We start from the raw sequence: 24,430 nt of genomic DNA, 5'->3' as shown, positions 1-24,430 counted from the left end.
ATATACATATAACCTCGGGACACGGAGTAGAGTGCGGGAACGGATTCAATGGAACTGTAATAGATAAGCATGATATCGGGGGTGGGAGGGCAGTGGATGGGGGGAGGGGGGTTGTTACTATGTGAGGGTGAAAAGGGTAACTATTGCATTGTTCTGTACACCTGAAACTAACAATAAAAAAAAATAAAGTATTTAATTGAACTCTTAAAAAAATATGGTGAATGTTTAAATTTTAAAAAATTTATTACAGTAAAAGACATGTTGCCATTAATCCCCATTGAAATACTTCTCCTGACTTCAAACACACTTATCCCATTGTTCTTGCCACTTCCTGAAGCAGTTCTGGAAGTCCTCTTTCGTGAGTGTCTTTAGTTGTGCTCTCATGGCTGCCTCGATGTCCTGAATCACTTTGACTTTGGGGCAGAACCAGAAGTTGCATGGTGCCATATCTGGTGCGTAAGATGCATGAGGACACACCGTAATGTTTTTATTGGGCAGAAATTGCCGTACCAGAAGCAGTGTGTGACACGGAGCCTTGTCATGATGGAGGATGATTTACAGCACACTTTAAAACACACCTTCTCTCAACCATAGCTCACCCGACTGACTGCACCGAACAAGCTGAAACTTGTCACACACTGTTACTAAGGTTCGATGTGCTCTTTCCCATATTGAAGATCCTTGCCTTTCTGTTGGATGGCACTCGGCAGCATCATTCACTGTATTTTGAGATCATAATGCGGGATGGCTCCGTGTCACACATCACTCCTGGTACAGCAATTTCTGTCAAATAAAAACATTACAGTGTGTCCTCATCCAACTTATTCACCAGATCTGGCACTGTGTGACTTCTGGCTCTTCCCCAAAGTAAAAATGACCATGAAAAGTAAACATTTTGAATGGATTCAGGACACCGAGGCAGACACGGCAGTGCAACTAAAGACACTCGTGAAAGAGGACTTCCAGAACTGCTTCAGAAAGTGGCAAATATGATGGGATAAGTGTGTTCAAAGCAAGGGGAAGTATTTTGAGGGGGATTAATGGTAGTGTGTCTTTTACTGTAATAATTTTTTTATTTAAGCATTCACTCTATTGTTTGATCACACCTAGTATTCTAAATCTGTGTTTAACTTCTTCATGAACCGCCAAACACTTTCCCTCAGCACCTGCATCACTTTACATTCCCATCATCAATGTATGAGGGTTACAATTTTCTCTATATCCTTGCCAACAATTGTTATTTTCCTCTTGTTTTTATTATAGCTATCTTAGTGGGTGTGAAGTGGTGTCTCATTGTGGTTTTGATTTGCAGTCCTACCTTCCTTTTTGAATTGAGTATATTCTAGAAATTGACTTTTAAGTTGGTTGATTGGTATTTGAAGCCAAATAACTGTAAAATGTTGTGATCAAGCCATGGTAGTTTGTTTACTGCATCAACTACCTGAATTGTTTTTATGGGAATATAAGATCAGGGACAAAACTTGAATATTAAACATTTATTCACTTAACAAACATTTATTGTATGCCTGTTATATGGCAGGCCCTAGACCAGATGTTGGAGTTACAACAATAGGACTTACATGGTTCCTTCCCCTAAAGGAATTCACAGTGTGGTGGGGCAGATAAATATGTAAGTGAAGATAAGATGCTATAAGATCAGTGCCAGTAGAGAGAAATGCAGTATGTGTGGTATATGAGCATTGAGGTCCTATGGTTTGGGGGCTTAGTGCTTCCAAAGCTGAATTTTACAGAACTGGTAATTGAGCAGAGTCTCAAATAATGTATAGTAATTTAATAGAATTGACGAGGGAAGGCCTTTCTTGGATCAGCCTCTACAAAGGCAGTGAGGGTCAGAATGTTTGGGGTCCTGAAGCAGATGATTATGGCTGAATCTATAGTGATAGTTGGAGAATAGAGGAGATGAGGCTGTGAAGATATGAAGAGGGCCTTGGACACCAAACCAAGGAGTTCAGATGGGTAATGTGGCATCACTAAAATTTTTTCAGTGGAAAAGTGACATACAGTTGATATTTTAGGAAGATCATGCTTTTGGCCTATAGAGTATGGATTGGAAAGGGCAGCCAGGAATGCCAATTAAGAGGCTAGTGTTGTAGCTTGTGTGAGAAGCCATGAGGTCCTGAACCAAGTCATTGACAGGCATAAAGAAGAGCACAATTGGGAAATACATAGGAGGTAGGCTTTGTTAGACATTTGCAGTGAGGAAGAGTACAAAGGTTACTTCAAAATTTCTGACTTCTGGTAATTGGGTGAAAAAAGGTAATGTCATTCATCAAGATAGAGCATATAGGATAAGCACCATGCACTCTGCTTTTGGATGCATTGAGTTTGAGATGCCTATTTAGATGGCCTACTTGGCTACTGAAAACACAGCTCTGGAACTTGAGACAGGCCTATGCTGGGGTGTGTGTGTGTAGGGGGGTGGCACGTGAACGCTTGAGTGAGCAAGAGGACATGAGAGCGAGCAATTTGGGAGTCATTATTATATGGTAAGCAGTAGCTGAAGTCAAGGCAGTGAACTGAAGTACTCAGAACTCAGGTGAGGGTAGGGAGAAAGTGGCTAATTGTGGAGAACACCACAGGAAACGTGACAGGGAGGAGGAGGGCTAGGAGGGAGTAGCTGTGTGATACCAAAGGAAGAATTTTAAAAAGATGACATTATCAAAAGTGTGTAATGCTGGAAGTCAAATGCGATCAGGAAGAAGCATCCAAGGTAAATGGCTGTTAGGAGGTTGTGGGTGACCTTAATACCCAGAGGCTCCCTAAAAAGAGTTGAAAACTGAGAAAATGGCAATAATAGTGAACATTGGCTAGTCTTTCAAGAAGTTTGGTCATAAAAGAGCAGTAGGACCGAAGGTATTAGCTAGAGAGAATGTAGCTAAATTGGGAGTTCCTTCTTTGGAGGAAAATTTTTTTGTCACTTGTGAGGCATTTACAACAAGGTTTCCCCAATATCCAATCCATTGATGGAAAAGGGCAAAAGGCACCTTCAGGGCTTGAGAAGGGTGGGTGAGAGTAGAGACAGGGTTGGTGATGGAGTTGATGCTGCTGGCAGTAACAGCTAACATTTATTGAGTGTATATAGCATGTGCCACATGCAGAATTTAAATAATTTGCCCAAGATCTTATAGCTATTATGTGGCAAATATGGATTTGAACCTAATTAATCTAGAACCAGTGTCCCTACAGTAGGTAGTAAGAAGCAGGGGAGCGAGAATAGGTGTAAAAGGCATTTGATACCATAGTCCCATGTCTATCTGATCTCTACCCCACCTCTTCTGAGAAAAATCATAATCCTCAGCAGGCTTCTGGCTTCCAAGTGCCTGCTACAAGTGTAAGAAACATGCTTCCTTGTTTCCTTTTCCACTAGTAACTAGCCTTTGTGGTTTCCTTCAAGAGTTTTTCTTAGCTATAAGGTTTTCTAAAAAGGATTTTTTATTACTGAAAATAGGAAATAAACATGCATTTAAAAGACTCTCAGTATGCTTATGAAAGGGTAAAGTCACTCTTATGTGACAATAACAGTCCCTGGGTATTCAAAAAGCTAGTGTCAGAGGAAAAGCAGACTGGCTGTTATGAAGGTTAAATTCCTGATGTAAGGTTAGGCTGCTAGGATGGGATGGTGACTCCTCTGATACAGGTTGGCGGAAGAGAGAGATGAAATGGGGCAGTGTCTGAAGACTCCAGCCAAGGAAGCCAGTGCTATGGAATGGGATGGCAGCAGGAGTGAGTAAAGGAAGCTCAAGGGGTTTACACCTGACTTTACCTCCTTTTTGCTTTTATTGCTGTCCATGACTAATTAGTTTGTGGCAACGTGGGCTCAGTGGGACAAGGAGCAAATATCCAGGTAGAGAGGCATTGGGCACTCCAACTTAAGTTTCTGTGAATACCAGCTTCAAGGTTGGATAGTTTAGGTGTAACTATCTCTGTCTCCATGTTTTTCAAAATTGAAGTTTATATTGTTTCTTTGGTTTTATAGTTATCACTATGAAAACTCCTTAGTATAAATGATAGTTTCAGTGTACATGCAGTTTTAAGAATAAGGAATATAACTTGCAAAGAATTTCTAAACCTGAAAAAGGTTCCAAAATAAAATGGTTATTATGACAGATTTTTTTTTCTTTTTTACTTAGTTTTAGGTTCTCTGAACCATATTTTGCTTTTTGGCTATTCAATTTTTGATTTCATTTATTTCTAGCCTCAAATTCAGGGCATCTGTTAAGGGAGCAGTTTCTGCCCTTGTTGCTTGTCGTATGGTTACATGTATATTTGAAGAAATTATATATCTACTTAAGTAGATAGGAATTTGATGTATACACAAATACACACACATATGCAATATGAACTGTCCGACTGGGATCTTGTTTATTTTTAATTTTTTTTAATTTTTATTTTTTTTTAGCTGAGCCATCCTGCTACCTGTTGGCAGTTCAGAGGCTGCTCAGCTCGGGCTGGACTCGAACCGCTGTTGCTCAGAGCTCAAACTCTTGAGCGAGCTCTTAACCAACTGAGCCACTCGGCCGGCTCTTTGTTTATTTTCTTGATTTCCTAAATTGCTTAGCCTGGTAAAAAGAACACTCTAGGTATTAAGTAAATGGTGGATAGAAAATTTGGAGAATAGTAAGCAACCATACCTCTATTCTTTTTTAGATAAAAAACAAGATGCATACACACACACACACACAGACACACCTAGCCATTTTAGTTCCTGTTCAAGTCAGCCATGTGTAAGCTATACTAGCATATGTGTAACAATACCCGGAAATAGGAGGTTGCGGTTTAAGCTTATTTCCTTTTCTGTGGTAATTGTATGTGCCTGCTATTGTCTTCACAGTTCAGAGAAACAAGCTCTGCCTTTCAATAATAAAGCATCTTCATGTGTCAGCAAAAATGTGTATTTAATGAAAGTACTATTTGGAAGTAAATATTAAATAAGGTTAAGTCCCCAGGCATGAAAAGTTTTGCCAGTTTGTTTTTGTCTGTACTTAATGTTTTCTCCATATAAGTATACTTCCACATCTGGTTTAAAAACAAACAACAAACAAAACTTCCGCTGTTAGAGAGTACCTGTTGACTAGCTAGTGAAATATAACAGAGGAGTTCACAAGGTTGTCTTTTGGACCTTTTTTTTTTAAATGTGAACTTTGACTTGGAGTAAATTTAATAAGTAAGAGGACAGAAAGCAAGGTGGCATATTAGAAAAGCATGCACTTAGGAGACAAAACTCTCTTAGCCAAATGGGTGATCTTGGTTAAGTTTCCCAACCTCACAAAGCCTAAGATTCCTCATGTATAAAGTGGGGAAACAATATCTACCTTATAGGATGTTTGGGAGGATTACATGTGATAATGAATATTGAAGTGCCTAGTAATGGGTGGCCAATAAATATTGGCATCTATCACCTTTCTTTCTTCAGTTCCGCTGTTCCAGGCTTCCATGCCTTCTCTTGGCGATATTTCCTGCCTTCTGATTGTTTCCCAAGATTTATTAATTGCTTTTGTATTTCTACAATTCAGTAACTTCTCATTTTCTGGACATTTTTCGGTTCTACCTGAAGATGAGCTGAGGAACCAGATAAATTTTGCATTAGGTATTCATATAAAAGTTTTATTAAAGGTGATTAGCATATCCTTCTATATATTTCACATACTTTTTTCAAAAAGATTTTTATTCAATTTGTAAACCACTATGAACATATGGTTATAGTGCTATATATAGTTTTAATCTTGTCATTTAAACAAATTTATTTGAAATGGTTTAATTAATACTGAATAGAGTTTCAGCATGGTAATTATAATATAATTACTTTTTGATGGGGAGATAATAGATACAGGTAATGTATAATGTATATAGTTTAATTTTGAAATTTAATATATTGAATGATTACTCATTCCTCTGTAGTTAAATTAGTTTAAAAAGTGTTTTGTTCTAGGTGCCAAGGACCTGGCAATAAACAAAACTGAGTCTTTGCCTATGAAAGCTCACTTTCTAAAGTGAAAAAATGTTTCCATACATAAAATTTTTTATAATGCATTTTCTTTTTTTTTAAATTAAAAGTTTATTGGGGTGACAGTTGTTAGTACATAGGTTTCAGGTGTACAATTCTGTAATACATCATCTATATATCACATTGTGTGTTCACCACCCTATAATGCATTTTCTTACTTTGCTCATGCATATGTGTATACCATGCATCAAAGAGTTTATATTGTCATAGGATATTATGTTTTAGGGGAATATTTGAATCTATAGCTCAAATATTTGTTTTTCAAGATTTATTAATTTCAAATTCAAAATTTCAAATTCCAAAATTTTTAGATCAAATATTGATTTCATTAAATTTGTCACATTCCACAAAGTTACTATTTTATTTATTATGACTTAGTTATTGTATATAGAATATACTCAGTTTGGCAGTATAACATTGACTTGTAGATTCAAAGTATTTTTCATTAATTTAGTAAATATTTTTTGAGGACCTCCTATACTCCTCTAAGTAAATTCTGTCTTATATCAACCTGGCTCAAGAATTTAAACTCAGACCCAGAGCCCAATCTATTTCCTTTTCTTCATGCCATGTATTCAGAGGTAGAGGCCAGAACTGTGGAGATGAATAGGTTGGTTAAGAGAATGAGGATTTATTTGGATTTGGTAACTAGGAAGGGGTCATTAGCGACCTTGGAAAGAATTTCTTTAAAATATATTTGGGAGAAAAAATGGTTATTTCAGGGGGCTAAGGAAACAGAATAATAAGGAAATTGAAGTATCAGATATATAGGTGATCCTTGGTATTTTGGTAGTAAGTAGAAGGAGGATTCATGCAAGAACTTGAAAGCATAGCAGCAACTAGGGGATATAACTTCAAAATAAGGGGTTTGAGGGTTATAAGAGAGCAAGGAGCTGGGGATCAAGTGATTAAATACCGAGGAGCTAATTGAAACCATAATGTCCCAGAGGAACCAAAGCAGATAGTTATTAGGACGTAAGTAAAAGGGAATTGGACTTAGAAGAGTAGAGAGAAAAATTTTCATTCTATTCAAGAGGAAGAGATGAGAACGAATGAAAATAAAAGTATTTTAAGATGGAGAAATGGGATGGTTATGGTCATTCCCGAAAGATAGCCTTTAATCTTCTCATACAGTAGGGAAGTAAGGTCATTTGCTGAATGGAATAGGTGAGAGGGAGATGGGAACTGGGAAAAAGTTCTGCCATGGCAACATACTTGGAAATCAGTGCGACATAGTTGGAAATCAGCAGCAGTAGCACCCCAGTTGAAATTAGCATGGATTTATAGCAATAGATAATATCCTAGTGTTCTATATCAGGAGTTGGTAAACTACAATCGAAGAGCCACATCTACATCTAGCCCATGTAGCCTGTGAGCTAAGAATGGTTTTTATATTCATAAAGGGTTTAAAAAGATAAGCAAAGAAACAAAGAAGAATATGTGATGGAGACTGTATGTGGCCTTCAAAGCCTAAAATATTTACTATCTGGCCCCTTACAGAAAAAGATGCTGACCCTTGTTCTGTAGCTCAGGACCAGAGAAAACAAATGCTAGTGTGATTTAGAGGTGGGAGCTGACATGCTGGACATGATTAAAGATGAAAGGGTGATAAAGTAAGGGATACTTACTTGGTGTGGGAGGAGATGGACAGTTGGGTGCAGGTTGATTGATAGGGAGTAAAGTAAAGCCAGAAGAAAGCTAATTGAATGGATTGAAATGGAGAGGGCTTGTAGCTACATCTCATAATGAAAATAAAAAGCATGGTCAGTTGGTATGAAGCAAAGATGACAGGTAAAGAAGTTGGAGGTAGAGAAACAGGGCACATTTGGTTATCTTGGAGATAGAAGAGTTCCAGAAATTGCTAAGTATAACTGTTTCAGTGAGGAGCTGAAATCTCCAAATATGAGGTCAGGATGATGAAGTATCAGAAGTACGATGATAGTTAAATTCCTGAAGATGATAACATGGGGAGACTGTGTAAGAAGAAATAATGTGAATTAGGTTACTGGAGTTATTGAAGAAGGTGGAAGTAAGCATGGAGAATGAGGTAGATGATGGTAAAGAAGTGAGAAGACACTGATGCAAGTAGGTGAATTGCTGTAAGTAAGGGAGGAAAGTGATGGTGGCAATTAAGTGGTCCTCTGCTTGCTGTGGCAGCTGTGAGAAGGCTGTTCTCTCCTCTTGGCATGGTAAGTGATAGAAGGTAGATAAAAAGGCTGTAGGGAAGATGTGTTCTCTATGGAAAGTCCGATTTACACGTAGTCTTTGAGTATGGGAGGAGCAAAGTTATAGGTTTGTCTCAAGTTGTAAAATGAAGCCCTCAAAATAAAAGTACAATAATACTTTGGTTTGTGAGCATAATTCGTTCCGGACACAAACTGCTCTTATTGCAAGATATCGCTCATTTACCAAGTTAAAATGTGTTAGAAATGTTTGTTCGTCTTGTGGAGGACTCGCAAACCAAGTTACTCGCAATCCAAGGTTTTACTGTAGTTGATTTTTGCATAGATGTTTAAATGTTTTACCTTATACAGCTCTTCCTGTAAAGAATTTTCATTTGATATTAGTACTTCTTACTATGTATAAAATTAATTTTTGTAATGAAATTACATATTAAGGGATTAATACTAAAATATCTCTATTTAACTGTGAACATAGACTAAAGTAACCTGGCAGATAACCTTCATTTGAAATATTTAAACTGTCTAAATTCGGCTACCAAGTAACTAGCAGATACCAATCATTTGGGTATGATAGTGATCCTTCCATGACAACATTAATGTAGAGTCCATATTGTAGTATGTGAAGCTTTGTTAATAGACATACATTTAAGGACATTACGTGCCTTAGCCATTAAAAATGCAATTCAGGCAATTCCCCTGTCCTCTGAAAAATGAAACATGAGCCGTTGGTAGCTGCTTTATGTTTTTCTATATTGATGGGCAAAGTGATTCCTGCATATGACATAATTGGTTAGTATTTTCTAGAGGAAAAACTTTTCTGTGCTAAGGACTAAAATTAGAAGCAGACAAAAGGTAAATTTCTAGAAATTTTCACTGTGCTAAGTTTGAAGTTACTGGCTCCTCTTATAAAAAGCATCTTTATTTTTTCTGAAGAATTAGATTATTTTCTGATAATCAGAAATCTTAAATGCCTAATACTTTATTTTAAATGATACCTTTATTTTAAGTGGTTTTCAGTGGATAATTTTTGGAATGTTTTTAAAGATTGAGTTAAATTTATTTTGAGTCATAAGAAAACAATACCTTAATTATGTCATTTACTTTATTTTTATTTTTGTATTGTGTGTTTTTTTCCTCAGTTCCTATTACAAAGAATATAGCCAAAACACAGTCGACTTCTTCCAAAGAGACCAGACCCGTTACAAAGAATATAGCCAAAACACAGTCGTCTTCTTCCAAAGAGACCCAGCCCACTACAAAGAATACAGCCAAAACACAGTCTTCTTCTTCTAAAGTGACTCAGCAGTCAATGCAATCTTCACATAAAACTGCTGTAACATTGCCAAAACAGCAGGTCAAGAAATCAGGTCGGACTAAACCACCTGCACGTACTCCAGTCCCCAAGAAGGGAATTTCTGTTAAAATTCCCACAACAAAGGAAAAACGCCCATACACAAGAAGAAAGGTTAGTTGTATCTCCTACTAATTTGTATTATAGGGCTCCGTAGTGCCTTATTATTTATAACATACTGTTTAGGATTTACTAAGAGTATGATGAGGCCCTTTAGGAATGTAGCAAGAGTATATAAGACTCTTTAAGGCCTACATAGCTGTCAAGATTGGTATTTCTTTTCTTGGGCAAACTTAAAACTTTGAATAGTGTTCAACCTCTTGAAAACCACATTAAAAGTACTGCATAGGTATATTTATGTTCAGGCCAGTTTATTTAAAACTCAGTATACTTTAAAAATCAGTGTGAAGTGAATTTTACTGTACATAAATTGTACCTCAATAAAGTGTGATAAATCCAATGATTCTAGAGTCACATCCTATTTAACTGACTCCCCCAAAGAAAACAATTCTTAAAACCTGGAAATAACAAAAAAGCAGCTACCTGAAGACACTGGAGAGTAAATGGAAGCAGACAGACTCTGGTGGGGACGAGCACACACAGGAGGAAGGGTGTTACACAAACAAAATTCTATATCTGGCAAAAATCCCCTTCAAGAATGAAGGTGAACTAAAGACATTTTCAGATAAAAACATACTGAGAGAATTAATCACTGGTAGACAAGCACTATAAGAAATGTTGAAGGAAGTTTATCTCTGGGTAAATAAATGCAAATGGCTTTCTATTTTTTTTTCTCCTTAATGTGACTATTTAAAGCGATAATTATAATACAGTCTTGGGGGATTTAAAACAGACATAGATGTAATACATAAAACAATTATAGTATAAAGTCTTGGGCTGAGGGACATAGATTTGTATCATTGCAAGTTTTCAACAATTTATGTTAAGTAGTAACAGTATTAACTTTATGTGGATTGTACATTGTAATCCCCAGGGCATATTGTAAAAACATAAATGCAAAGAAGTATAGCTAAAAAGCCAGTAGGAAAATTAAAATGGAATTCTAAGTCATATTCAAGTAATAATAATAAAAGACAGAAAAGGAGGAACACAGGAACAAAACACAGAGACAAATAGAAAACAGTAGACCCGGACCCAAATGTATTCATAATTTCTTTAATGGTTAGTGGACTAAACTCTCCGGTTAAAAAGCAGCTTATCAAAATGAAGTTTTAAAAGACCAAAATATATCCTGTCTACAAGAGATACACTCTAAATATAAAGACATAGAATCTTTTTAGATCTATTAGAACTGAATTAGATTTCAGTAGTATTATCTTAAACATTTCTGAGTTCATCCATTTCATACCAATAGATATAACATTTCTGTTTCATTTTAACTGTTAGCAGTATGGATCAAAATCACAATACTTAAAAATACTTACATTAATACTGATATTTTTATTTTAAAAATCATTCAAAATTTATAAAACCCAAAAATCAATCAAACTGAATATATTTCTTACATAAAATCATAAACATTGAAAAAATCATAAGCAGATTATTTATTTATTTATTATTTTTTTGAAGGGGAACAGACAAGTTGCTGTCATTTTGTTCTTCAATCTAGTTGTGGAGGATGTTGCTTCACTGGCCCAAGTTGGCACCATCATTGCGCTCTTCCCTGGTGAGGCAGATCAGTCGCCGGCTTCTGGACGGCCGTTCACTGCGGCTGCTGGCCGCTCACGCTGGCTGCTGGCTACACACGGTAGCCCATGGCAACCCACTGCCAAAGGGGCTGCAGCCTACGCCGTCGCCGGCGACTCACTGGCAGCCCAGCTCCAGGTTGAGCTGTTGTTCAGCATCTTAGCTGTGGAGGGCAGTGTCACTGGCCCTCATATGTGGGATCCGAACCGGGGCCCTCTGGCGTCCCAAGCGAGTTCTTAACCATCGCGCCACTCGGCCGGCCCATAAGCAGATTATTTTAATATAATCATTAGCAGATGAAATTTTTCAAATTAAAAATAAATTACATAAAATTAAGAAAAGTTAATGAAATTTAAAGGGAAACAATATTTTAAATGCATTTTAAAAATTAAAATGTATCAAACATGTCATTGATGCATATGTTTAATGCATATTTTCCAGCTGCTGAAAAAGTCGTGATTAGTTGGTATAATGGTGAAAACAGAAGATAACTCCAAAATGTTTCTTTTGAGTCCTGTATTTTAAAATAATTCCAATATTAATTTGACAATTTTAAAGAGATCTTTTTGAAAATATTGTTTATTTGGTGTTCTGGATGGGCAAGGGACAAATACTGTAATTTTTTGGATAATAAACTGTTTGTTTCAAAGGAAGAATTTCAATTCACCTTCATCTTCTCCAGCTTCATTATTTCATCGTGAAAGGATGAAGACTCACATGCAGTTAGTTACCTATATCCCTGTTTCAGTACTGCCATGTGATGGTTTAGTTAAAAAGTCTTTGAACTAGAGTAAGAATTATTCTTGCAATAGACTGCTTTGTCAATCATTTTCTCCCACCTCCCCAAAGGATTCTAGAGGTGTAGAAACACATTTTCCAAATATACATGTACCTTTATTTATCATGTTAATACAAATATACTATTTTGGTATGTCATAAGTCAAAGGATTCAGATTTCAGATTTTTAAAATACTGAAAGAACAAGAAAGGTCAACATAATAATTGCAATTTAATACTTTAAAATTAACATGATTTAAAAATGCTGTGAACCCAAATGACAGTTACGAATTTAAACAAATAAAGAAAAATTCAACAACATTGAATGTTATCCTATTTTTTTCTCCTTTGTCCCTGCCATTTAAATGTCCTCTGTTATTAACCTTTTCTAGGCACAAGAGCCCCTTCTCTGATATTGGAGAGCTGTGTTTGAAGGTAGCTCCAAGAAAACCCCAAGAGTTGATATAAAATAAGACACTAGTGATGTTTAACAATGGCCAGAAGACATTTGGTTCTTATATACAATAGACATAATTTTATATGCAAGCCACTTGTAATTTTGTCAGAATCATCCTGTGTAATATGGAGAAATGCAGACTAGATACAGTAAAAACCAGATGAGTGACTGCTTTCTAAAGACAAGCTCTGTCCTTTGTTTTGTTGAGGTTCCGAATCACCTCCATTTGATGTATTGCTGTATTAGATTTACAGATGTTTCTTTAGCAGTGTGAAAAAAACTTGTCTTATAGGGAACCTCAAAAAATAAAACAACTTACAGAGTGAACTCTTTTGGCTAAAATGTGACCAGTTAGAGCAGGGATACTGAGAATCGTAGCCCCTTGGTCTCTTCCTCTCCCACCTGACCAGATCATGGACCACTCTGAGGAGCACAGTTTGGAAAGTATTGAATTTGTGACAAATTCACACAGGGGTTTCCAGCCCTGGGGACTTCTGACAACTGATCATTTGTGAACCATTGATGCCGATAATTTCTTTACCTCCTTATCTAGGAATTTTTTAAAGAATAATGTATACTTGTGTTTGTTTATTTATGTTTGTGTTTGTTTTTTTATAGGAAAAAGGTATTCCTGTTGTGTGTTCTACTTCTTCAGTTTCTGTAAAGATGCTGATGAGGGGCCGTGGTGTTCCATATAAGGATCCCCCTCCTGGCTCTAAAATAATGATGTCTACAGGTAAATTAGTATTTTTAAAAGAGTATAAAATTACTAATCTTTTATTCTGTCTAATTTTCAGTGTCTTTGAAGTCCTAGAAACAAGAGGAAAAACATAAAGATAAATATTTCTTTTAGCATTTTTCATAGTAAAAGGATTTTGAAATTCTCACTGTTCATTTTGATGTTCATTTTGATGAAGGAAAAACGGTCTAAATACCTGAGTCACTTGAAAATTCAATACCCTTCAAGTTTTTTATCCATCTTAGTAAGATTTATAAAATTTACATCATCAAATCTATTCTTGTTTTCCCCTCATTTCACAATTTCTCTTTTTTGTCTTGTAAATATTTTTAAAGCTACCTCAAAACCTTTTTTTAATGTCTTTTAAAATCTTGACAGATTATTGTCTGTCTAGGGACATGATGACTTGAAATTGTTCTCTGCTATGTGAAGAGTATGAAATGACAGACACCCAGACTAATCAATTTTTTTTTCTAATCAATTCCTTTTATTTGTCATGTGCACATTGTTTATTCCTGTCCTATTTTTAAAAGCATGTTCTATTGCTTTGTCTCCTAGATCCTTAATTACCTTCCTTATATACTCTTCTGTTCCCTGGGCTTTTTACCCCAATTTTTCTTTCCTGACTAAAAAGAAATTAAATTTTAATTTTTTGAAATACAAATCATTTAAAAAAATGATTATTGTAACATAACTCTTTTTGTCAGTTATTATTTCTGATTTTTAGTTCATTGATAGGAGAGACTAGCTAAATAAGTGTAATGCAAATGAGATAAAACATTGAAATCCTTCTTTAGCTTCACTTGTGTTCATTAGAACTTTGTCCATACTATCAGCACCACAGGTAAAGTTTTTTATAGCTGTTTCATTTCTGTGACAGAGTTCATCCTTCCTCTGGCTATTGTCACAAAATTGAATTATATATTTCAACATCATGAATGTGAGATTAATGGTTTTTTTTAGGCTGAATATATGAAAATTTACATATGAAAATTTTCCAATATAAGTTAAGTAATGGGGAATGGATAAAAATAATGTACTTCTTGATTTAGGGAGACATTATATTTTTACATGTGGTAATGTACCTTCATATTGTATTATATGTTGATTTGTATTTGTTGATCCTCAGTGAAGAAGAATTATGGAAACTTGACACTTGTGTGATTATAGATGATTTGCTTCTAAATCATATGATTTTATTATACTAAAAGCATTTATATTTAAATTTTCTTCAGTGAAACTTTGGCATGTATATAAAGACCATTTTTATTAAAGTTAATTAAAATTTCTCTAGGTCATTAGAATTTACTGTGACATATGTCCTAAGTTATTTGGTTACATTAGGCAATGTAATGAAGGTGCAATATTGGTGATCTAAATAAAATACATTCAGTTCAAAAAGGAGTGTATTAACATGACCAATTTTGAAAGAAAATTCCTACACTGTTTGCACAGTTAAATGGTGAAAATATTTATCTATCTTTATATCATTTTATATAATGTGGGAATGTGTGAATTGTTTTGTGATGCTACTAAAACTTCCATAGTTTTTTTAAAATTAATTTCAGGTGTACAAAACAATGTGCTAGTTAGACATTTATACCCCTCACAAAGTGATACCCCCCCCAGTCTACGGTCCCTCCGACATCATATATAGCTATTGCATTTCCATTGACTACATTCCCTATGCTGTACTCCACATTCTGTGAATGAATATATGTGTGTGTGTGTGTGTGTGTGTGTATAGTTGACATTCATTATTATAGTTTTTATTATAATCAGTTTGGGCAAAATTCTAAAAAATTGAATAAATATTTAGATTATTTCTTTCCAGTTTTAACATTTTTACACATATATAAAATATATTTACGTACATATTTTTAGGTAGAAGAAATGATCATTGATGTTACTATATTTAGGTTCTGTTTGAGTGAAGTGTGGCTAGTGGGATACAGTAATTATGTAGTGTTTATGTTCCTTTTAACCAATTTCATTGTTTGTTATATCTGTATACGCATTTTTTTTCTCAAGTCTGTGTTTATATAAACAAATATGGAAATGTTGGCCCTTACCTGGATCAGAAGAAAATCCAGCAGCTGCCTGACCACTATGGCCCTGGCCCTGTGAATGTGGTGCTCCGGCACACTGTGCAGGCCTTTATGGATTGTGCCATTGAAAGTAAGACTCTGTTTGGATTCCTTAAGCCAGATGATCGTGGAGGAGAAGTGATAACTGGTATGCTCAACTAATCCTTCATTCAGCTTTTTTTTCCAAATTTGATTTTAGGTTTTGAGAAGGCAAGCATTTCATAATATATAGATTATTTTATGATATTTCTATTCTAGTAACCATTTATAATATTGGCACATTTACTATATTGATAGAATATTTATTAGTTATATAGGCCTATAGACTTTTAATCATTTGGAAAGTTTAACTTTACTTTCAAAATAGGCAGAATAGGAGTAATACTGTAAATTGAGGTAAAAGGTACAGATTTTTTCCTTTTACATGCTATATTAAGCTCACTAAGACAAAGTACCTTGGTTGATAATATATTTTAATTTTTTTAGAAAACAGACTGATCGATAAACTGAATAAAAATGTGACTCAAGAAGTGATTAAAAGATAATTATGCAGCTTTCCTGATTGTGTGATCAGATACTACAACTTTTGCACCCATGGAATGTTTGGAATAGTAAAAAGTGTTGTTATAGATCAGTGGGTTTCTGTTGTTGACTTTATGAATATTTTTTAAACAAGAATGCTTTTACAAACACACACTATTGTGTTTTAATGAGAGGAACTTTTATAATTTAAGATTATTCCTTTATAAATAATAAAAAACAAATCAGAGTTAATATCACATTTCCTAAATTGATGGGTTTTTTGTTGATATTGTAGATCTTATCTTTCTGTGATATAACTGACATCTTTTTCTCCCAATAGCCTTCTTTGATGGAGAAACTCATTCTGTCAACCTCCCTCCAGTGAACAGTGCATCATTTGTTCTTCGTTTTCTTGAGAATTTATGCCACACCATGCAGTGTGATAACCTTTTGAGTAGCAAGCCTTTTGATACTTACAGAGGTAATACTCATAGTGCTGCAGAGCATGATCAAAATAAGTCAGGTAAGGGAAAATACAAAATTTTATATTGTGCTTTTATTACATTCTATTACATTTCATATTAACTTGAGAATCTTGTGTAATTCAGAGTGTTTCCTTGTGTCCTCTGCAAAGTAAACATTTTAGCCATAATGATAAATACACACACACACACACACACACACACACACACATATATAAAATATATAGTTGTTTTTGTTCATTCAAAGCAGGAAAGTAATGGCTGGCCGAGTGGCTCAGTTGGTTAAGAGCTCGCTCAAAAGTGCGAGCTCTGAGCAACAGGGTCGCTGGTTCAATTCCTGGCCCGAGCTGAGCTGCCAACAGGTGGCAGGATGGCTCAGCTAAAAAAAAAAAACCAGGAAAGTAATTTCTTATATTCATATTTGACTTCAGAATCAAAACTAGAAAGCCATCTCATTGTGGTTCGACTTGCGTGTTGTTGATTTGCATGTTTTCATGTGCTTATTGGATGTTTGTGTATCTTCTTTGGAGAGCTGTATTTAAATCTTTTGCCCATTTTTAATTGGGTTCTTTGTCTTTTTATTATATAGAAATATAATACATGTATAATATGTATCATATGTAATATACTATTGGGTTGTTGGAAAAGTCATGATGCATTTTTGCAATGAAAAAACAGAAAAAATACGTCATGACTTTCCCGACAACCCAATATATTATTGTATAGTTATACTTGTTATATAAAAATATAATACATAAAGAATTCTTTATATATTCTGGATAAAAGTTCCATATCAAATATATGGTTTGCATATATATTTTCTCTCATTCTGTAGGTTGTCTTTTCACTTTCTTGATGGTGTCCTTTGAAGCACAAAGTGTTTAATTTTGATGTAGTCCGATTTATCTACCTTTTCTTTTGTTTCTTGTATTTTTGGTGTCATAGCTAAGAAAACATTGCTTTAATACAGGTTCACAAAGATTCACTCCTGTTTTCTCCTAAGAAGTTTATCGTTTTGGCTGTTAAATTTAGTTTAGGTCTTGATCTATTTTGAATTAATTTTTTTTTGTTGTTTTGGCACAACCAATATTTTCCTTTATACAGTTAGTTGAAGGTATCTTTAATTACATATGATTTTATAAATTATCAGTACAATCTCCTTATCCATGGTTTTCATTACTCATGGTCAACTGTGGTCCAAAAATATTAAATGGAAAATTCCAGAATAAACAATTCATAAGTTTTAAACTGTGCACCATTCTGAGTAGTGGGATGAAATCTCACTTTGTCCTGACCAGGACATGAATCATCCCTTTGTCCAGTGTGACCGCACAGTATATACTACCTGCCCATTAGTCACTTAGTAGTTGTCTCAGTTATCAGACTGACTGTTGTGGTGTCACAGTGCTTGTGTTCAAGGAACCCTTATAGTAGCCTAGCACTATGTCATAATGCTTACGTCATTCACCTCACTTCATCTCATCAGGTAGGCATTGTATCATCTCACATCACAAGAAGAAAGGGTGAGTATAGTACAACAAGATATTTTGAGAGATCAAATTCGTTGAACTTTTATTATAGTATATTATAATTGTTCAATTTTATTTTCAATTACTGTTGTTAATCTCTTACTGTGCCTAATTTATAAATTAAACTTTATCATAAGTAGGTACGTATATAGGCTTTGGTAATTTCTATGGTTTCAGGCATCTACTGGGTGTCTTGGAACATATCTCCCATGGATAAGGGGGGACTGCTGTACTGTTTAATGTGCTTTCATTTTAACTCGAAGGAATCCCTTTAGTATTTCTTATAAGATAGCTCTGCAAGTGAGGAATTCTCTTTGTTTTTATTTATGGAGAATTTTATTTTCTCCAGTTTTTAAAGGTTAGTTTTGCTGGATATAGAAGTCTTGATCAGTCATCTTTTTGTTTCAGTGATTTGAACATGTCATCCCACTTAGTAGCCTCTGTAGTTTGTAGTCAGTTGCTAATCTTACTGAGGATCCCTTGTATGTGATGATTCGCTTTCTCTTGTTGATTTCAAGAGTTTCTTTGTCTTTTGCTTTTGATAAGTTTTGTTTTATCTAAGTGTGGATATCTTTGAGTTGAAAATTGTTGAGCTTCTTGGATATGCAGATTAATGTTTTTCATCAAAGTTGGAAAGCTTTTAGCCATTATTTCTTCAAATACTCTGCCTGCCCCTTTCTCTCCTCTCTGGGGTCTCTCATGTGTATTTTGGTATGCTTCATGGTGTCTCACAGTTCTCTGAAATCTGTTCATTTTTCCTCATTCTTTTTTCTTTTTGTTCCTCAAACTATATTGTCTCAATTGACCTTTCTTTTTTTTTTTTAAAGATCCTTATTGGGGAATTGGGGGATGGGAACAGCGCTGGGGAACTGGGGGAAGGGGAACAGACAAGCCGCTGTCCTCCCGCTCCTCAGTCCAGCCGTGGAGGACATCGCTTTACCGGCCCAAGTTGGCACCATCACCGCACCCCTCCCGGGCGAGGCAGACCAGTCGCCGGCCTCTGGACGGCCGCTCACGCTGGCCGCCGGCCACACATGGCAGCCCACGGCAACCCACTGCCACAGGGGCCGCAGCCCACGCCGTTGCCGGCGACCCACAGCAGCCCAGCTCCAGGCCAAGCTGCCGCTCTGCATCCCAGCCGCGGAGGGCAGTGTCACTGGCCCTCACATGGGGGATCCGAACCGGGGCCCTCCGGCATCCCAAGCCAGCCCCCAACCAATGCGCCACTCAGCTGGCCCCTCAATTGACCTTTCTTTAAATTTGCTGATTCTTACTTCTGCTAGTTCAAATCTGCTGTTGAGCCCCTCTAATGAAATTTTCAATTCATGTATTATATTTCTTAAATCCTGAATTTCTTTTTTTGCTTCTTTTTTAGTGCCTTTTTGATAGTCTCTATTTGGTGAGAAATTGTTCTCATACTTTCCTTTAGTTCTTCAGACATGCTTTTTTTTTAAGTTCTTTGAACATATATAAAACAGCTTATTTGAAGTATATGTCTAGTAAGTCTAGTGGGCTTCCTCAGAGGCAGTTTCTATTGACTGTTTTTCCCCCTGTGTACAACTATACTTGGCTGTATATTTGCATGTCTCCTAATTTTTTTTATTGAAAACTGGATATTTTAAAATGATATAATGCAGCAACTCTGATAATCAGATTCCCTCCCCATCCCTAGGAATTTTTGTTGTTCTTTCTCTCCCCCCTCCCCCACCCTCTCTCTCTCTCCCCCTCTCTCCCTCTCCCCCTCTCTCCCTCTCTCCCTCTCCCCCTCTCTCCTTCTCCCCCTCTCTCCCTCTCTCCCTCTCTCCTTCTCTCCTTCTCTTCCTCTCTCTCCCTCCTTATCTTAAACACTCCAGGAGGCAGTTTACAAGTCTGCTTTGTGTAGAGCCTCAAGGTCACCAAGCAATTAAAGATTAGGATCTTCTCTGGATTCCCAGGAATATCTCAGTGCTTTTCAAAGTCCCCTAATGGACACCTCATTCTCCACTTTTCTCTTTCAAACTTTTTGGTCCACTTCTTGTAAGCCCCTACTGGTAGCGTTGCCTTAGGCAGCTGCAATGTTAAACAATTGCCGCTGGACTTTTTGGTTTATTTATTTATTTATTTATTTATTTATTTATTTATTTATTTATTTATTTATTTATTTGAATAATACCTTGGAGATAGGGCTGCCTAGACAGAGCAGGCTCTGATTCAGGTCAAGTAAAATAAGCCCTGGGATAGGAGCATTTCAGTTGTTTGCAAGATTGGTCAAATAGTGACAGTTCTCTGGGGATGGGGCTTTTGGAGAGTTCCAAACCCATTGTGTTCCCTCCAGTGACTGGGTAGGCTACTGGTTTTCATAGCTACTATAATTGTGAAGGTGTTGGTTTGCAAAGCTGCAAAACTGGGCTGATGGGGATGGTTTTAGGGATGATAAAGTGCCATAAAATTTACTGTTCTTTCTGATATCCAGACGTTTTTCTTTAATAAATGCTTGGATTGTTGTAATTGTTTAGTTAATGTCCAGAGTTTTGAAAAAAGTTAATTTTGCCAGTATTTTCATTATTTTTATGAAGGAGTAGATTTTCAGAAGTTCTTAGTCATCCTGGAAGTGCCTCTCTATCATGACTTTAAATCGTCTGTCTTTATCTAGTTATCTCTGCAGGAACAGTTCATGCCTTAGCTTACTATAATACCCAGAAGCAGAAATCAAAGAGTCAATTTTATTTTTGTATCAGCACCAGATAGTAGACCATACACCAGCTTCATTAACTTTTCACACAGAAAGCATTAAAATATTATCAGTAAAAGATAAGTACTCTTTTTGATCTTGCTAAGATTCTTGTCATTTACTGAAGTATGTTTTGCCTGTAGGTTTTAGAGTCCATGATTAAAAATAAAATCAACTGGTAAGAGCTCTCTTACACTCGTTGGTAATCAGTCAGTAACTGGGTGGCTAAAGGTTGCTCATCAAATGATTTTGAGAGACATGCCTGTCCCCCAGCCATTTTGAACCAGATGAAGTTCAACTTTGATACTTTCTCATTGCAATCTTTCTTCTCTCTTGAGATCTATTAGGCTTTTTAGATTGTTATTATACTTTATTTTTCCTTTTAGTTGGCATTTAAATCGATATTGATTAATATTTAGAGTGTAATTGATAATTTGAGTTGTCTTTACTTTCAGGATCATGCCTTAAAGAGTGCTCCTTTAGGTAGAAATGCATTTGGTTGAATGATAAATAAGCAATGGAGTTGTTGTTAGGGCAGTACTAGGCCAGGATTATTGTCCATACAATGGGATGTTCATTATACCCTGTCTTCTCCTTAGCTACCCTTAATTCTTAACTTTTCTTGCTCATGGGAACAATTTTCCCATGCCTTTTCAAACATTGTAATTGATTGCTTCACTGCCTCCTGAGATATTTAGAGATATATGATGACCCTAGAATAAATAAAGCCTAGACATAATTCTTAAAACTCCTAGATATGATGTCACTGAAATATTTAATAGGATGAAATAAACATGTTATTCATAAAATATCAAATAATTGATAAATTATTGATGAAGTCATAGTAGGAAAATGATTTAGAAGCACAAGTGTTTTATGCTGATGATATGAAAATGCTAGAGTATATTAGTTATAACAGACACTTTTTTTGAAAACAGTAAAAGAAGACATAACAGAAAAACAAAGCACCAAACGACCTTCTCAGGAACCTCTACCTGATGTTGCTACTCTTTCTCCTAAGCTCCCCAAAACAAATGTGCATGCCTGTACAGGTAAACAGTATTTATACATCCCAGGATTGAACAGAAAAGTCACTCTGTACCACTTATGTATACTCTTGGGTGGTGTTGGAGATAGGGGGGCGTATTTGCCCAAATCATTTTGGCAATTAGGCTAATACTTGGACAGCTTTGTTGAGCACTTCATTCCCTTCAAGAGGGCACAGTTGTAGTTTCTCTTTAGATTTAAACCAAACAGAGTAAAATTTTCCATTCAGCTTTGTACTGCTAAAATCTGCTAGACAGAGGAATGAGGGGAAAAAAAGAGGAATAGGAAAACCTAGTACCTTTCTCCATGGGAAGTTTTAAGTGCCCAAGTAGTAAGCAGATGTTAGAAACCAACTGTGCGATCACATAACAAATAGTTGTGAAGAATGGCATTTCTAAAAATGAATGCTTTAGTGAGGTGCTCACAGCCTTGGTGACAAGACTTGCAAGAGATAGTTGCCCTGAGAAATATAGATGATGTCATAGATTCAATTTGGATTTCAGGATAGTGTCCATTTCTGTAAACACCAAGAAGGGATGGCCATATACTGTGTTAGAGGTGTGTAGTTCAGTATAGCATGGTTTAAGTGAATTGTTGTGGCAGCTGAGGAGATTTTTGACCTTTTAATAGTATTTGAACTATAAGTCTATTGAAGATAATTGCCTTTGTCTTTTTTCTTGTAGGACTATCGTGTTCTCGGGGAGATGACATACCCAAAGAGGAGCTTCCTAAAGATCCCAAGAACTCACCACCAAATTCAGCACATTTTTTGAATCCTGACTTCACAAATCCTATAACTGTGCCAGGAATCTCAAGTTTCGAACTACCGGAAACCGAATCATCTACTCAGAGCAGTCATCATGAAATTGAATTGCAAGTGCTGAGTGAAAGTGAAGGTATATTTAAAAACAGTGATTCTCAACCAATGTGTTTGTCTTTCCCCTTAAGGTTTCCATGCCTAATAACATCCCCTGAGAGGGTATCGCATTGGAGAAAATGCCAAATTGAGGAGGTCGAGTCTTCCCCTTTACTTCACTGTCAGGGACAAGCCACTATAGATGCTGAACTTTGCCTCTATGTAGATTGTCTCTGTTTTAGAGTGATATTGTTTGCAGGGAGTCTGAGGATAGATGTTTATTCCATAAAGGGGAAGTATACCCTGAATTTCTAGTTATTTTCACAAAATATGAGCTTTTGAAGACAGGCCTTCTCAGTAAAAGATTCTGAAAGGTTGCCTCTAATGCTGAATATCTCACTTCCAAATGTATGCCTAACACTACTACCATGCCAAAGTAGCCTGTGTTTGGGCTTGAGAAGGCTAGCTTCTGGTCTTCCTAGGATCCTAGTAGAAACACTAATAGTAATAATAGTACTTACTAGTATTTACTTAATAGTAATAAAAATCATCATCATCTTCATCACTATTTGACTTTATGTACCCGGCACTTAATATTTTACATAGCCTTATACATTATATCTTTACAACAGTTCCTTGAGGTGTAGGTGCTGGTAAACATTTTTAGTTGAAAAATCTAAAAAGTCACTTAGAGTCCCCCAGCTAGAAAGTAGCTGGGCCAGTACTTGAACCTAGGCACTCTGGCTCCTGGGCTATACTCTTTAACTGCTGTGCTGCTTGCATCTCTAGAGAATAGGTAAGCATTTCACTTGGAAACCGTCTAGAGGTGTCATTACTATCATTTTCTTTAAGGTATTAGAACTATTACTTAAAGCCGAGTCTACCCCTGATTGCCAGTGATGCTCACACAACCTCCTACCCTGACCTGTTATTTGAATGAAACAAATTGTTGATTTTCATTATAGGAAAGAAATCTAGTAACATTGTTGGGGATAAAATCAAATCACTTTATTTCAGAAATATTTACTGATATCCTAGTATATATAAGACAAAGACTTTCAGGAGAAAAGCATCAGTGGACTTTGATTATTGTTTACATAGTTTGTTTTATGTAATTATTTGCATAACATGCTGTTGTTAATGTTTGCAATATTCTCTGGTCGTTTTGAAGATAGGGGCCCAATTAAATTATTTTTTTTCATAATAGATTAAAAATAGATTATCTTACAGTTCTATTTTAATATAAAATTAGTTTTATACCAGAAATCACATCTTTACTTATTATAGTTTATCTGTAATAATCAGTAAACTAGTTATACATTATTTAAGACATAACTATACCAAATACTTATGACAAAAAGCAGAAATACCACAAAAACATAATTTAGAGGTATGATTTCCCTTTATTAAATTGAGTCATGAGTTAAAGGAGAAGAGTTTTCTGTCTAAATTGTTAGAATGCCTTAGGTATGGCATGGTCTACACCATCATCATTTTTACTTCAGTTGATTCAGCCCAGTAGCATTTCTTGGCAGATATAACCAACATTTTTATCTCTGACAAGTGGAAGGGTGGATATGTTTTAGTAAAGAGTTTTTATTTCACATCAAAGTAGCAATATTGAAATAGAAAATAAATTTCTGAGCCACACACATAAAAAACTGACCATTCTATGGGCAGAGGATATGAAGAGACATTTCTCCAAAGAGGACATACAGATGGCCAACAGGCATATGAAAAAATGTTCAACATCACTTCGCATTAGGGAAATGCAAATTAAAACCACAATGAGATACCACCTCACCCCGATCAGAATGGCTATCATCAATAAATCAACAAACAACAAATGCTGGCGAGGCTGTGGGGAAAAGGGAACCCTGGTGAACTGCTGGTGGGACTGCAGGCTGGTGCAGCCATTATGGAAATCAGTATGGAGGCACCTCAAAAATCTGAAAATG

General features: G+C 35.9%; 1 protein-coding gene across 2 annotated transcripts in view; it reads left to right on the top strand.

Moving 5' to 3' along the window:
* Window positions 1–24,430, top strand: part of SCML2 (Scm polycomb group protein like 2) — an 84,909-nt gene that overhangs the window by 55,479 nt on the left and 5,000 nt on the right. For both annotated transcript variants that reach the window (XM_019665923.1, XM_019665912.1), the window contains exons 8-13: window positions 9,348–9,673; window positions 13,119–13,236; window positions 15,271–15,474; window positions 16,189–16,371; window positions 21,508–21,621; window positions 22,300–22,512. In XM_019665923.1, coding sequence (XP_019521468.1) covers window positions 9,348–9,673; window positions 13,119–13,236; window positions 15,271–15,474; window positions 16,189–16,371; window positions 21,508–21,621; window positions 22,300–22,512 — 1,158 coding nt within the window. The remainder of the gene's footprint in view (window positions 1–9,347; window positions 9,674–13,118; window positions 13,237–15,270; window positions 15,475–16,188; window positions 16,372–21,507; window positions 21,622–22,299; window positions 22,513–24,430) is intronic.

This window comes from Hipposideros armiger, unplaced genomic scaffold (genome assembly GCF_001890085.2).
Source record: "Hipposideros armiger isolate ML-2016 unplaced genomic scaffold, ASM189008v1 scaffold_13, whole genome shotgun sequence".
In the NCBI taxonomy this organism is placed as follows: Eukaryota; Metazoa; Chordata; class Mammalia; order Chiroptera; family Hipposideridae; genus Hipposideros; species Hipposideros armiger.
This window is presented reverse-complemented; position numbering and strand designations above follow the sequence as displayed.